The 14,186-nt window shown below is 38.4% G+C and overlaps 1 protein-coding gene across 1 annotated transcript in view; it reads left to right on the top strand.

Moving 5' to 3' along the window:
- The window catches only part of LOC124804963 (ribosome production factor 2 homolog), a 43,005-nt gene that overhangs the window by 11,093 nt on the left and 17,726 nt on the right, over positions 1-14,186 (top strand). Inside the window, exon 3 of the mRNA XM_047265354.1 lies at positions 9,236-9,395. Coding sequence (XP_047121310.1) covers positions 9,236-9,395 — 160 coding nt within the window. The remainder of the gene's footprint in view (positions 1-9,235; positions 9,396-14,186) is intronic.

The raw sequence follows: 14,186 nt of genomic DNA, 5'->3' as shown, positions 1-14,186 counted from the left end.
TTCTTTTTTTAAGTTGCTCAGAAACAGGTTCTTTTGTTTTTGAACCTTTTCTCCACCTATTTGAACAGTAGTACAGTCGATACTGGCTGAAGTAAAGCTGTGAGTACCAGGCGTGAGTCGTGCTTCGGTAGCTCATATGGTAGAGCGCTTGCCCACGAAAGGCAAAGGTCCCGAGTTCGAGTCTCGGTCGGGCACACAGTTTTAATCTGCCAGGAAGTTTCATATCAGCGCACACTCCGCTGCAGAGTGAAAATCTCATTCTGGAAGTAGTACAGTCCTTTTTACCTGGACAAATCCTTCATCATTAAAATTCTCTGTGACTCTTGCCTTCACAGTTTCAGAAAGCTTTTTCCCACGTTTACCTTTGCTCTGTTCTAGTATTTCCTGTTCAGCTTTTAATTTTCTAGCCTTTCTTACCATTCTTTCTGGGACCCAAAAGTCTTCCATAGTATTTTTGATAGACCGTCTTAGGGAGCTAAGGTCAGAATGTGAATTTTCTCATTATGATTAGATATATGTAATTTTACTTTCAATTCTTGAGTCAGCTGGCTGCAATCTAACAAGTGAAGTATTATTTGCTTACATATGGTTGCTCCAGTTCACTGGGATCAAATTCTACAACTGCTGCAATTATCATAATAATTGCACCTTCAACTTGATACATTTTTCTCTTTGCATAGCCCTTTGTATTCCTTGCACCAATTTGTTAAAATTTTAATGGTGATATTCCAACAGCTGTTGAGCTTGCATTCAAATGGTGAGAAACATTAATCTCATCACCTTCATCCGATTGAGGTGTAACTTCCATTTGTGAATATTTCATTGTATCAAATTCTTTTCTATAGTATAGGCACAGTTTGTGGACTTGTTTAATATCAGACAATGTTATCTTTTTTAGCTGGTCAGATGTTTCCAAGTTGATTGAGTGCAAACTTTTTCATACAGTTTGGTTTTTCATACCAAAAGGGTTGTAGCACGATCTTTGCAAAAATTCAAAACTTTGTAGGACCAAAGCTGCATGATGGAAGCATAGCTGAGAATTTTCAGCTGTATGTAAACCACTGCATCAAGTGAGCAGTTCTTGTTGATCTAATGAAACTTTCAGTCCTTTTAAGGCACTGTGTGTCATTAAATGGCATGGGGATTCAGCATTTCTATAACTGCATGCATTGACTTGGATCTCATTTCTCCATTTGAATGACGACTTGATAAGCTTCAGACACATACATCAAAATGTCGAGTCCTAAAGAAGGAAAAGAAAGAAAATTAATGAGTGTGTAGTTAGTATTGACAAAAGAACTATGTAGTAGCTTTTAGTACAGTTAAATGTAGCAATGAACTTATCATAAACCTGTTTAAATTTTTATTAATCACCAAATAAACAACACAATTAAAATTTAAACAATGAATACGTAATCAATAAAATGTCAATTTTTCACTTTACTCGGAGAGGTGCCAAAATGGAAACAAGAATTTCTAATAGAATGAAATGTGCTTTATTGACTGTTGTTAATGAATGTGTCCATTTTGAGACACATAACTTTGAACATGGGTATAATTTGGTATATTCACATTTTTTTGGAAAATTTGCGGGATGGTGGCACAGTAATTAAACACACAAACTAGACCCTAATTTGCGAAATATCTAACAGCCAGACAGGCAATAGTTTGGCAAAAGACAAGGCCCATTGTGTCCTTTCTTCACTATGTATTCCTTGTTAAAGTATGAGGCAAATTTGTCACAACATGATTTGTTGCCCACTTCGAAATGAGATTATGCCAAAAGCATTGCTTTCTGAACTTTACTTGCATCATTTATGTGTTGAGCTCAGAAAGTTGAACAACTATGCCCAGAAGCAAGAGGCTTAGATTAAGAACAAAGGCATGCCATTCAAGATTTCTTCATGACTTTCCTGTCTCCAAAAAAGTGGTCTTCACAAAAATGGGTCTAGTAGCTCACGTCACAAAAATGGCTCTAGTACCTGAATCAAGTTACAGATGAACCTGAATCTTTGCGGAAGTTCATGCAGATCCCTCATGTACAGACTATAAATTTCATCAAAATTGAAGATGGTGGTGCTGGGAACATGTTCTAAACTAGGATACTTGACATGGAATGACCCATTATTATTGTCCCTTTTGTGTTCTTATGTATATTACCCATCCTTACCTATAGTGCATACTTACTTAACTAAGGAATTCAAACATATTGCACCACAATTCATTGCCATTGCCATGTGCTTTATCTAGACAGTAAAATCATAAGAAAGTTCAGTTTACTTAATTCTTGCCTCCATTATGAAGTATAATGTCAGAACTTTCTGTTGGTGCCTCTATCTCCCCTAAAGCTAACTGAACATCATCTAACAGACCACTAGTTTTCTCTTCCATTTTTATGTACATTATACTGATCAGCAACTTGGCTGTATGAGCTATTTTCTGGATCTTGTGAATGATATTCTTCCAAAAATTTTATTGTCTGTTGTCTCATAGATTCTACACACGTAACCTGAATGCAGGCTTGTTTATCATTTCTCCCCAGTGTTTTTAGAAATTCTGCAGAAATGTTACTTGTGCCTTCTGCATTGTTTGATCACAGGTTTTGTGAAGGTTTGTCAAACTTTCATTGTAATATTCCAAATCAACACTCAGTTGTTCTTCTATCATACTATCAGGAAGTTATCAGCCTTTGTAAAGGTCCTCAAAGTAATAGTCTTCCACCTATTCACTATCTCTCTCACATTTAACATAGAAGTTATTTTACACATTTGATAGTGACACTTATGCTTTTAATTTTCTGGAAGTTATCTTTAGTTTTCTGTATGTTTCATGTGTCCTAATGAGCCTTTGCTTTTCAGTTTTTCCATGCTTCAGCTGAGGCTGTTTTGCATTGTCTTCCTTCACTTCCTATTGATTTAATGTGTTTGTGACATATTGCTCTATTCCTTTCATTTCTTTGATTTTTTTATGTACTCCTTTAGTGGATCAACTGAAGTATTTCTTCAAATAATGGAAACTCAAGGTAGGAATATCAACAATGTAGGAAAAGGTAGACTGCAACTTATCACAAAGATAACATACTAAGTTGCAGACAGATAATTATGAAACACTTGCACTTCGCACAAGGAAGCACACCTCACACACCCAACTGCCAACACCAGCAGCTTGGGCCAGCCTGGCAGAGTTGGCGGTCATGTGCACATGAGGTGTGCTTGCTTGGGTGAGTGAATGGTGTGTGTTTCTCTTTTTTCAGAAAAGGCTGTGGCTGAAAGCTTATGTATAAGTTATGCCTCTCGGCATATACAGAGTGACTAGAAACAGTCTGAAAAGCTTGTAAGGGTCTTGCAGGGGAGGCTGTGCTGAGAAGTAATTGTTAAGAAAAAATTCTATATGTTACGCTGTTTCCGAGTTATTTAGCATTGAAGTTTGCCAGTCAGATCGTCGCATGTGCAAATTCAAGCAACCTGCCAGAGACAATGTTGCCTGACTTGTTTTTCATTTGGTTTCCTCAAGCTGAACAAACATAACTTTTGCTCACCTACCTTAAATTTATCACTTCTGAAAAAGGCACATTTTAACTGGTAATGGGCATTTGAACAAGTGGTAACTCGTGGACCCTATGATGTCTGTGCATTACTTTATTTTAGCCCATACAAGTACTTGAATTTGCACGTGCATGCAAAGACTTGATTGGCTAACATCAGTGCTAATTAATTCACAAATTGTGCAACATATTGAATATTTTTTTGTAACAATTATTTCTCAGTGCTACTTGGCCTGCGATACCCTCACAAGGTTTTCAGACTGTTTCTGACCACTTTGTTGTGTTTCTCCTTACAACCACAAAATAACTATGAAGTATGTGCCACAATGCTTTAAATGCTGGTTCAAAAACTATATTATTTGCTAATGAATCAAGTATACTACTCAAGGGTCTAAACTCAGCCTTAATAGACAGCTGGGATGACACCTGAACAAGCTGTTCTTACAGTCAATCTCGTTATTTCTGTGTACTCTTTTGTCTGTGGATGTTATAATTTTGATACTGAGGGCAGGCCATCAGTAACCTTAAAAATAAAGTAATAATTGGTAGACAGACAGAGGAAAGAGAAATGATTACTGTTGATGTATTGAACTTTTTTTCAAACAGAAGCTATTCACATTGGCACTTCATCACTTAAGCTGTGGTGTGAAAGGTCTGTTTTTGATGTATCATAAAACATTCTTTTGTTGCAAAGAAATGGGACTGTTTGGTTGCGTAACAGTAATTATTACTATTGTATTTGCTTGTTCACGTTCATCGTTTTGTCATTTTGGTGAGAGGAAATCTGCCCTCAATCACCATATTCATTACGGCTATTGTTTATCATGTAAGTAATAACAATTTACAGTTACTGTGATTCTGAATATAAAGAATATGATCAATAAAGTTCGTTACCCATGGCACAACAGCAGATCTCATACATCCAAAATAACCATAAATACAAACTGAAGCTTTTATACCTATGTCCGTAAAAGAGCAGAAACACAATGTTCAAAAATTTTCAGTTAGTAACAGTTACTTTACCCTATTCCTCCATAAATAATTATCAATATCTATACAAGGACAGATTCTTTGCTGATTGGAACAGTTAACAGAGCTAGGATAAAGGCAGCCACCCACCTGTAGCTAATTAATTGATTGATTGTTTTATTGGTCCGTTTCATGATTTTTGTACATACTTACAAACTGATATTGGAGGGATAAATTTTTGTGAGATGATGATATGAAACAACCTGAATTTATGTGATAATTACGAATTTATGAGGGTGGTTTGAAAAGTTCTGATGGAGCCATATCAGGTGAATGAGGCAGGTGTGGCAACAATTTGTACCTTAGTTCGTGTAATTTTGGCTTGGTGACGGCACATGTGTGCAGCACGCATTGTCTTGTTGGAAGATGACTTTCTTCCTTGCTAAACCTGGCCTTTTTTCACGTATATTTTGGTGCAATTTGTCCAGGTCAGCATAGAATTCTCCAGTAATTGTTTGCCCAGTGGGGAGATAATCTACAAACAGAATCCCCTTCGTATCCCAGAACACTGATTGTGTGGCCTTCCCGCCGAAGGAATTGTCTTTGCTTTCTTTGGTGGAGGAGAATCTTCACTCTGCAGCGGAGTGTGCGCTGATACGAAACTTCCTGCCAGATTAAAACTGTGTGCCGGACCGAGACTCGAACTCAGGACCTTTGTCTTTCACGGGCAAGTGCTCTACCAACTGAGCTACCCAAGCACGACTCACGCCCTTTCCACATAGCTTCACTTCCGCCAGTACCTCATCTCCTACCTTCCAAACTTTACAGAAGCTCTCCTGCGAAAATATCTTGTTCGTTTCTCCTAAAACAGGCCAAACATTGTTCCAATATGTCCATTCTCATGCATTTTTAATCCACTGTCAAGAGTTGCGGCACCCATCTTGCAGATATTTTTTTTCATTTCTAATTCTTCAGTTAAAATGTGATATACCCTTTCAGATTACGTCTGACAAGCATGAGCAATTTCACGCACTTTCAATTGGTGATCTTCCATGACCATTTTGTGCACTTTTGCAATGATTTCTGGAGTAGTGACACATCTTCGCTGGCCACTGCATGGATCATCATCTAAGCTCTTCCAACCAAATTTAAATTCATTTGTCCTCTTGGCAACAGTTGAATATGAAGAAGCTGAGTCCCCCTGTGTATTCTGGAAATTGGCATGAATGTCCTTTGCTTTCATACCTTTCTTTATAAAGTACTTAATTACTGCTTGAAGCTCAATTTTTTTCCATCTTCGCAAATCACTATGCGGGAACAACAACAGAGGCACATCAACGCCACAGCTCTTCCAGGAGCACTGATGCGGCATGTGTTTACTGGCAGCAGGTCAATGAATAAAAAGTGAACAACTCATCGCACTAGCGCTGATCTCTCATGGTGATTGCGAGAACTTTTCAACCACCCTCGTGTATCTATTACAATATAAATAAGTTTATATACATAAAACTGTGAAAAAATGCGTACATTCATATTACTGTCTTCATGCTCTTCTCAAGAACAGTTTTCTGGTTGAAAAGCAAGAGGCTCCATGTCAGGGTGGTTTTCGCCAGGGTCGCTCTACCACTGATGATCTTGTGTCCCTCGAATCAGCCATCTGAACAGCCTTTTCCAGACGCCAACACCTGGTTGCCATCTTTTTTGATTTATGAAAAGCGTATGACACGACCTGGCAACATCATATCCTTGCCACATTGTACAGCTGGGGTCTCTGAGGCCTGCTCCTGATTTTTATCCAGAATTTCCTGTCACTTCATACTTTCTCTGTCCAAGTTGGTGCCTCCCATAGTTCCATCCATATCCAGGAGAATGGTGTCCCGCAGGGCTCTGTATTGATTGTATCTCTACTTTTAGTTGCCATTAATGGTCTAGCAGCAGCTGCAGGGCCATCCGTCTCACCCTGTCTGTATGCAGACAACTTCTGCATTTCATACTGCTCCACCAGTACTGGTGTTGCTAAGCGGCACCTGCAGGGAGCCATCTACAAGGCACAGTCATGGGCCCTAGCCCACAGCTTCCAGTTTGCGGCTGCAAAGTTGTGTGTTATATACTTCTGTCGGCATTGTCCATTCATCTGGAACCAGAACTTCACCTTAATGACGATCCACTCACTGTATTGGAGACATCGATTGTTAGGACTGGTTTTCGAAGCCAGATTGACTCGGCTTCTTTACCTTCGTGAGCTTAAGCGGAAGTGCTGGCAGCACCTCAGTGCCCTCTGCTGTCTGAGCAACACCAACTGGGATGCAGATCACTCTACGCTACTGCAGCTCTACAGAGCCCTTGTTTAATCGGCCTTGACTATGGGAGTCTGTTTTATGGTTCGGCGGCACTCTCAGCGTTGCGTTTACTCAACCCAGTGCACCACTGTGGCGTTTGCCTAGCGACAGGAGCTTTTAGGAAGAGTCCGGTGACCAGCATCCTGGTGGAGGCCGGTGTACCTCCATTGAAGGTTAGGCATGTACAACTGCTGGACAGTTATGTTGCACATGTTCATAGTTCTCCTGCACATCCGAATTAATGTCTCCTCTTCCCACCTATGGCGGTTCACCTCCTGCATCGGCAGCCCAGGTCAGGACTTCCAATTGCAGTTCGTGTCCAATCCCTTCTTTCCGAACTGGAATCCTTGCCTTTACCACCTATACTTGAGGTCCATTCACGTACACCTCCATTGTGTACACCTAGGCCGCAGCTTCATCTGGACCTTTCACATGGCCCTAAGGACTCAGTTAATCCTGTGCCTCTCCACTGCCACTTCCTCTTGATTCTTAACATGTACCTAGGCCATGAAGTGGTTTACACTGATGCTCGAAGACTTAGTGGACAGCATTCCTTGCCCGAGCTGGTGGCTACATCTCGTGCTTTTCAGCACATCTGTTCATGCCCTGGGGAGTCATTTTTTCTGTGTACCGACACCTTGAGCAGCTTACAAGCTATTGACCAGAGCTACCCTTGTCATCCTTTGGTAGCAACCATCCAGGAGTCCATCTATGCCCGGGAACGGTCCAGTCGTTCAGTGAAGTTTGTCTGGACCCCAGGTCATGTCGAGGTCACGGGCAACAAACTTGCCGACAGGCTACATGAAAACCACTTATGGAGATCGGCTTCTCTGCAGCTGACCTGCATTCAGTACTGCGCCCCAAGTTTTTTCGGCTTTGCGAGGTGAAATGGCATAACCTCAGTATGCACAACAAACTGCGTGCCATTACGGCGACTACGAATGTGTGGAAGACCTCCACGCGGGCCTCTCACAGGGACTCTGTGGTTCTCTGTTGGCTCCGAATTGGCCACGCTTGGGTGGCACATGGCTACCTCCTGCGCCGTGATGACCCACCTCAGTGTTGGTGCGGCACCCGACTGATTGTGGCCCATATCTTGGTGAGCTGTCCTTTGGCTGCCCTGCGACGAACTCTTCCATTACCAGACTCGTTGCCTTTAAGTTTAGCTGACAATGCCTCATCAGCTAATTTAGTTTTACGTTTTATATGTGTGGTGGGTTTTATCGTTCTGTATAAGTTTCCGCACATGTTCTTTGTCCCTTTGTGTTCTCCACTCCAATGTTTTTAGGCTGGATGTTTTAATATGTCGCATAGTGGCTGGCTTTTCCTTTTTATTCTCGTGGTCAGCCAGACACAGTCATCTGCTCTCTTGTTTTATCCCTTCTACCTGTTTCTTTTCCTGTTTTGTCCATAGTAGTGTTGGTTGTCCTTCTGTCATTCTTCTGGTTGTTCCATTCTCCTGTTATTGTGCTGTACGTCTCCTTTCTTTTCTTGTTTCCCTTGTGTAATTATTTTACCGGGAACAAGGGACCGATGACCTCTTAGTATGGTCTTCCCCCCACCCCCCTCCTTTAAACCAACCAACCATCTTTTGTTAGCAGCGCCATATGAGTCAGGCAGGTTTTGTCCTTCTGATCTGCTCCTCTTTCCACAGTGTTGTTACTTCACAGGAGACTTCATTTGCGTTCTAGCTGCTGCTTGCCCATCTTCTGTGAAAGCAGAGAATAAAAGCTTGGCTGACAGTACCTTGGAGGTAAAGTTTATTTTCTGCATAAAATGTATTGAGTTCCATGCAGTAGCTGGGCTCTTTCTGATACTTTTCCATGACATTTGAAAAAAGGTGAAAGACAGAATTTAGTCGTTCATTTATTAGATGCTCAGTAGATAGTTTTCATGAATAAATGCATTGGAGATTTCCAAGAGACTCACACCAATTACTCTCACATCCAGGTGCTAAAGGCACAGGGTAAGAACCAAGTCTACTGGTATCTTTTATTTGTTTTTATTTACAGCAGTTGGTTTTCAATTATAAGAAAATTCTCCGTTGCTCAGTGACATAGTGGTGTCCATTGGAAAAGCAACTGACATTCTGAAATAAAAACCTGGAAAGTCAAATTACTGTATCAGCAAAACTAAGTATCATTTTATGTACAATCTGGTATTCATTATTCATAAAATAGAATACTGGTATCTTCTTCGGGGCTGCCAAACACGTTTGTCAAACAAACAAGTAAATAGACTTTCATTTAATAGTAAAGATAGAACTAATCCCCTAAGAAGATACCAAAATAAACTGCCCACAAAAGTATCATTATTTTAGATTTTCATTTTCTAATAGTTTTTGTTATATGTTTGTTATTTAATTGTTATTTTTTGGTTTCAGTATGCAATGAAAAAACCTCAAGCAGTTATGTTAAGTAAGAAGCACGATATCCTGCCATTTGAAAACATTGTTCCTGTTGAAGATTTTGCAAGGAAGTATAACACAAATCTTTTCGTGTTTGGTTCACATAATAAGAAGAGACCTAATAATTTAGTGTTAGGTTTGTATGCATGCTAATTTGTATCAATTAATAATATTTGTGGGAAAGTAAAATGGATCATTGGACTTGTCGTTTAGTGTTGTGTTCAGAATTGGTGTGAGCACACATTTGTGCTAATGAAATATAATTCAAAAATGGACTTAACTCATTTTATCTGTCACTGAAGTATCAAGAGGAAGGAAGAACCTGTGGCAATTCTGCCTCTTACACAGTAGATACCTATATAAATATACATACAGGGTTACTTTCCCTGGGCAACCCTATTGCAAATTTTTTTGCAATAGGGTTGCCCAGGGAAAGTAAAATTTGCAATTTAATTATGAGAAACTGGAATAGGTGGAAGACCGATAAACACACAAACAAACCGTGATATTTGAAAGTATCTTCTTCAGCAGGAGGAAATGACATGGATAAAATAAATATAAAAGTAAAGAAAGGCCATTCAGTTTTTTCTTTCTCATTCAGGTGTTGGATAGAAGGAAAAAGTCACTCTGACTGTAGTCCTCCTCTGAATGAAGGGTCTCTCTCTCTTTTTTTCGTCCACATATTCTCCTCCTTGGCACAGAGTTAACAGCATCTTCTTTTTTCCTCTTTGATCTGAATTGCTTTTCTTTTCTTAAATGTTACACACACACACACACACACACACACACACACACACACACACACACACACACAGAATAAAACCTAATTTAAAAAGTGTTTTATTTGCAGTAACATTCTCCTCATGGAATACAAACTAAAGCTCTGCAGCAATATGTACTTCAGTTTAAAATGAAATTTATGTGACAGTGCTTGTTATAACAGTGAGTATAAATGAAATTAATCGTTATCAACACTACCATTCTAAATGCATTGTACTTCTTTTGTGGCCAATGTAGCACAGCAATTACTTCTTTAATTCCTCAAGTGGTTATCATCATTTAAGTTCCTTATTGACTCACATTTATTCTAGAACTTTATTTTCCAATGAGAATTCACATAATTTAACATATTGTATTCATGATACCTTTGCAAAACAAAACCAAAACCCAAATAATATCGAGATAGCAAATAATTCTGCCCATAAATATATAATAATTACCAGTAGCCTGGCCTTCTACTTTTTATTCACTTCATCATTTGTGATAGTTTGAAAAGAGAATCATAAATCACACTGTTATGGATTAAGACTTTTCTCCAGTTTGAGTGACAAAGCTGCTGTCAGAGTGGCATCTGTTTGGCACGATTATGTCACTGGCCATTAAAACTTGGTTTTCCTTTCTGTATTTCTCCATTAACATAACTCTGGTTTGGAATGTGCATAATACAAAATTTATTCGGCCTGTTACTATATATTTATTTATATTTTGTTTCTGAATCCTGCAAGTGTGAAGAAATTCACAGTGTAACAAGTTAAAGACAGTTATTGTATTGTGCTTGTTTTATGAGTGATTGACCTTGTTGAGGATTTCTTTTCTACATTCATACTGTTTTAGAGTTACTCTTGAAAATCCTGTGGTCGATCGGTAACTTTTTTATGTTAATTGCAACCTGTTTAATCTGCACTTTCATGAGAATCAAATCAAAGTGAACAATTGAGTAGTTGGTAGATTATCATACATAACCATGACTTTGCCATTTTATTTATTAGTGTTTTAAGTAGCTACCCATTGAGGTGTCTATGAGATGTTGCATGAAAGGATAAGTATCCACCATTGCCCATTGCTTCAGTTAATGCAACATTTGATTTAAATTAAAAATATGTAAAACAAAATCTAGATATTCTAGAAGCAAAGAAGCTTTATTGAAAAATAAAGAAATATTATATGTCTTCCTAATTATATATGTTACCTTTTTCCATTTTGTCTTCCTAAGGAATTGTTTTGTCTCTGTGAAGTTCTTAAGAGCTCGTTAATCTATTTTGACACTAATGTTTTGTGTAATAAGTTTGTCAGTTTGTTCTTCTTATCCAAAGACACGGAACTGATTTTCTTGCTGGTTGTTATCACAGGATGACCAGGTGGCTTATAAGTTCCATTTGCAGCAAGAAGAGCAGTCATGGATTGTCCCACTGAAAACAGTCAATGTATACAATAATTTCTAGATGATGACCAGTTTCACAAGAAGTTGAAAATTCTTGATCTTCTATTCTTATATTTTCATATCATGATAAGTTTTAAAATATTTCAGATTATGCCATTTTAGAATTCACAGTAACTTTTTTTATCATCTTTAAACTATGGAGTTTCATAAAAGGCATCTGTTCACAAACTGACTAGTCATTACCAACACAGTTGCATTGTTCTCAGTCTTGATAATGTGCCTGTTGACAACTTAGTGCCTCAGATGTACAGTGAGCTGTTACTTTTTCTCCTTCCATTATTTACATATCAAACACCTAAAAAATGGTAAAGCAACTGGCAGTGACAGCATCCCAGCTGAGATACTAAAATATGGAGGAGAAGCATTGCACAGACGTTTAGTTCATCTGATACAGATGATCTGGTAAACAGAGAACATTCCAACAGAGTGGAGAGAATCAATAAGTGTCCCTGTACATAAATATCATATCTTGTTTATTGCTATACCACTTAAAACCATGTGCAGAAAATCTAATTAGGGGTTATCAAAATGGCTTCCACAAAAACAGATCCACCACTGACAACATATTTGCACTCAGATCAATAAATGAAAAAGTTTGGGAATATAAACAAAAAATACATTATCTGTTCATCGATTTCATGAAAGCTTATGACTCCATCCATAGACAAAGCTTGTGGAATCTGATGACTGAATTTGGCTTCCCAATTAAATTGATAAATCTCTGCAAAGTATGCATGGATGGAAATACAAGCAGGGTTTTACTGTATGGATTAAAGTCTGACCATTTTAAAAATAAAATTGGGTTAAGACAAGGAGATGCTTTGGCCCCCCCCCCCTTCTCTTCAATATAGCTTTAGAAAGAGTTGTGAGGAAACTCAAACTGGTACCTGCTGGGATCCTCCGTTGTTGTTGTTGTGGTCTTCAGTCATGAGACTGGTTTGATGCAGCTCTCCATGCTACTCTATCCTGTGCAAGCTTTTTCATCTCCCAGTACCTACTGCAACCTACATCTTTCTGAATCTGCTTAGTGTATTCATCTCTTGGTCTCCCCCTATGATTTTTACCCTCCACGCTGCCCTCCAATACTAAATTGGTGATCCCTTGATGCCTCTGGGATCCTCCAAGAAAGCAAAATTAACGTGTTAGTATATGCAGGCCACATAGTGCTCATTGGAAACAGTGAAATAGAGATTAAGCAATTATTTGTGGAGCTTGCAACAGAAGCATCAAGATTTGGCATGAAAGAAAAGACGAGAAAACAAAATACATGATAGTTTAAAGATGTAGAGATCAATGGGATAACCAATCACATCTAATAGTTGGTGGACACAAATTGGAGCGTGTTGAACAATTGAACAAAATAAGAGACAGGTGGAAATAAAAGCGAGACTGCAAAATGCTAACCGAGCCTATTACGCAATACAAAACCTCTTAGGGTCCAAACTGCTGACTAGGAAAACTAAAAGTTATAAAACACAATCATCAGACTAGTTCTAATCTGTGGGGCAGAAACATGGAGCTAATGAAAACAGAACACCGCCATTTACAAGTATTTGAGAATAAAGTTTATAGAAAAATCTGTGGTCCGTATTATGACAATGAATCACAATGCTGGAAGAGAAGACACAACATAGAAATCCACGAGCTATCGCAACAACCAACGATAGTAAACATAATAAATGCTAGAAGACTGCAATGGGCTGGACATCTGATGAGAATGAAAGAAGATAAAATTGTGTTAAGAATATTCTGGGAGAAGCCATATGGCAAAAGACCAAGGGGGAGACTCAGGAGTATTTGGCACAATGGAATTGATTGCAATGTGAAAGATTGGGAATAAATAGCTGGTAAGAGGACGCATAAGACAGGAGCATCTTGAGAAATCATGTGAGATCGGCACAGGGGCTTCAGGTCCCTTAGAAGTCTACTACTACTACTATTACTGTTAATATTCCACCAAGGACTTTCTTTCCATTGCCACATTTATTAATATAGTTGATATTCAATATTAATATAAGAACATTAATAACCACATCACTCAATTGTCATCATTGTCAGTTTGGTAGTGTGTATTTTAGGAACAAATGCCATAAAAATATTCCTTCTGTAAATAAAATTTCCTGTGAAATGGCAGCAGAAAAAAAAAAAAAAAAGATATATAGGCCACAAGATGGAAGTAGGGATTGGTAGCCATCATGGCCATAAAGATTTGCATTGTTTATCACTGTTCAGTAATATTAGCAAGATGTTGAATTTTGTCCTCCAAACAGTGAAAACATCTGATTTGAAGTCTGAATCCAAAAGGTGAAACCAGAATGAATAACTTACAGTCAATTCCACATGAAAAGGCCACACTCTGGGCAATAGCACTGTGGTCAAGACTGGACTCTTATTCAGAAGAAACAGAGTTCAAACACTCACCCTGCATTACCAATAAAGATTTTCCATTATTTCCCTAAATCACTTACAGTGAATGTAGAAATAGTTGTGTAAACAATCCATGACAACTTTATTTTTTCCAAAAGTTCTAATGCTCATCTCTAATGATTATGGTGAGACATTAAACTTTTTATATTCCTACCTTCATTCTGTCATCAAGAACTAAATCATTTTTACATACACATACATGGATACCCATCACAATGAAACAGATATTCTGGGCAAGAAAGTGGTAGGCAAGCTTTGGATAAGATCTTAGATATTTTT

This window comes from Schistocerca piceifrons, chromosome 7 (assembly GCF_021461385.2).
Source record: "Schistocerca piceifrons isolate TAMUIC-IGC-003096 chromosome 7, iqSchPice1.1, whole genome shotgun sequence".
NCBI lineage: Eukaryota > Metazoa > Arthropoda > Insecta > Orthoptera > Acrididae > Schistocerca > Schistocerca piceifrons.
Note: the sequence above shows the minus strand (reverse complement) of the source record. Positions and strands in the feature narration are given on the sequence as shown.